This window comes from Apteryx rowi, unplaced genomic scaffold, assembly GCF_003343035.1.
Source record: "Apteryx rowi isolate R43461 unplaced genomic scaffold, aptRow1 scaffold_47, whole genome shotgun sequence".
Lineage (NCBI taxonomy): Eukaryota > Metazoa > Chordata > Aves > Apterygiformes > Apterygidae > Apteryx > Apteryx rowi.
In genome coordinates, this window is record NW_020450727.1 from 538795 (window position 1) to 540687 (window position 1893).

Here is a 1893-nt window from a genome sequence, read left to right on the forward strand (position 1 = left end):
GTCCGCGCGGTGGCTTACCTGCCCTGCTTCGTGATGATCATCTCCGTCTGGTGCCGGTGAAATTTCAGCCAGAGTGGCCTGTTGCACAGGTAGACCTGAGCCTTGCCGGGGACTAGCCCCGGCTGGGTGGAGGAGAACTGGTAGAAAGGTGCCCCTTGGTAGGAATGGCCATACTGCTGGGGGTAAGGGTAGCCCGCCGTGGGGTAGCCTTGCGGAGAAGAGTTGGACAGGAGGCTGTTATAAGCTCCGTTGGTGATCACAGGATGGTGAGCCATGTAGCGGCTGGGGCTGGCGATGGAGAAGGCTGGGTGAGCAGGTCCATGCTGGCTTGGGTAAGGGAACATGGTACTAGGAGCAGAGGCAGCAGACTGGGGCTGGCTGGACTGAGAGAGCAGATAGCGATCTGCAGCAGATCCATCGAAACTGTGACGAAGCTCAGAGACCCCGTCCAAGACGGGAGAGAGTTTATTTCTCTGGACGTCCCCTGGTGTGTCCTTGGAGTCAGGAAAATTGTCTGTATCTGACTGATTCGTCATCCCCCTGGTAATTTTTTTCAAAGGTGAACTTCTCTCCAGGTTGTCAGTGGTCGAGATAATGGGATGATCATGCAAGGCAAGCTCAGATCCGCCTGCATGTGGGTAACTGCTGCTCACATTGAGAAATTTCTTGGAGAGCATGATAGAGGGAGAAAGACAATGCTCCAGCTGCATAGCTCTAGCACCACAGGAATAACCCTTCAGTCCCTGGTTCTGGAAGGGCTCCTTAGTATCAGAAGCTAGACATCCTGGGACCCTCACTAGACAGAAAGCACTTCATCCACCAAATGCTTCCCAAACGTTTGATTTACTTTTTTTTTTTTTTTTTCCTGGGAGAAGAGATTGGCCAATTGACACTATGCAGCAATCAGGAAAGACTCACTTTTGATCTTGCTGCTTGTGGAGAGGATGAAACGGCTTCTGCCATTGGTTAACCGCTGACAGTAATTTAATTAGATAGACATTAATTAGGATAATCACCTGGCTCCTGGTCGCGACGATCATGGCAAATTGAAGGAGATGATTTTATTGTGAGATAGAAGGAAGGCGAGGGGGGAAGGGAAGTGTGTGTTTGCTATAAGAGCTCATTATTACGTGACCTTTCTAGCATTTTTTTTTTTATGACTATAGCTGGAAAATAAACGCGAAGCCCTGCATTTCCCTAGCTATTGCGTGCGCGCCCCTTTGTACAGCCGAGCCGAGCCGAGCCCGGCTGCTGGGCTCTTCAAGCACCCCGGCGCGGCGCGCTGCCCCTGCCGCGGCGCTGCGCGGGGCTGCGCGGGCGCTGCCGGCCTCGCCGCAGCGCCGCGGTGCCCCGGCGCGGCGCGCAGCACCGCTCCGCGGCCGCGTGGAAGAGCCGACGCCCGCGCAACTCCCCCGCCCCCGTGCCCGCTTCACGGGGGGAAGCGGAGCGCCCGTCCCCGGTAAACTCCGCGCAGGCTGCCTCCGTTCACAGCGACAGCGTATCATCTCTTTTAAGTTGTGAAATAATTATAAGCCGTACCGCCGGAGTGCCCTAATGCATTTGCCGCGATGTTTACGGGTTCTTTAGTAAATAAATATTTGATCTGGGTGCTGTAATGCCGGAGGTTATCAGCAACACATCGCAGAAGGCATCCATCTACCCATCCAGCTCCGGATTTCTTTCCACTTGATGTCTGTTTTCCTTCAGTGACTCAATCACACAGACAGCGCTAGGAGAGGAGAGATCTTTTGTAATAGATTTGTCATAAGCGATTACCTCGCCTCACGGAAACGCGCTGCCGCCTGCCCAGCGGGCCCTTCTCGGGGAAGAGACCTGGGACGGGAGAGGAGCCCAAACCCTTCCGCCGCCGCGCGGAGCCGCCGGCCCCGCCTG

The 1893-nt window shown here is 55.0% G+C and overlaps 1 protein-coding gene across 1 annotated transcript in view; it reads right to left on the reverse strand.

The window, feature by feature from the left end:
* TBR1 (T-box, brain 1) overlaps window positions 1-710 on the reverse strand; it is a 6270-nt gene extending 5560 nt beyond the window's left edge. The window contains exon 1 of the mRNA XM_026078069.1: window positions 19-710. Within this exon, the coding sequence (XP_025933854.1) occupies window positions 19-710 (692 nt within the window). The remainder of the gene's footprint in view (window positions 1-18) is intronic.
* Between the last annotated feature and the right edge of the window lie 1183 nt (window positions 711-1893).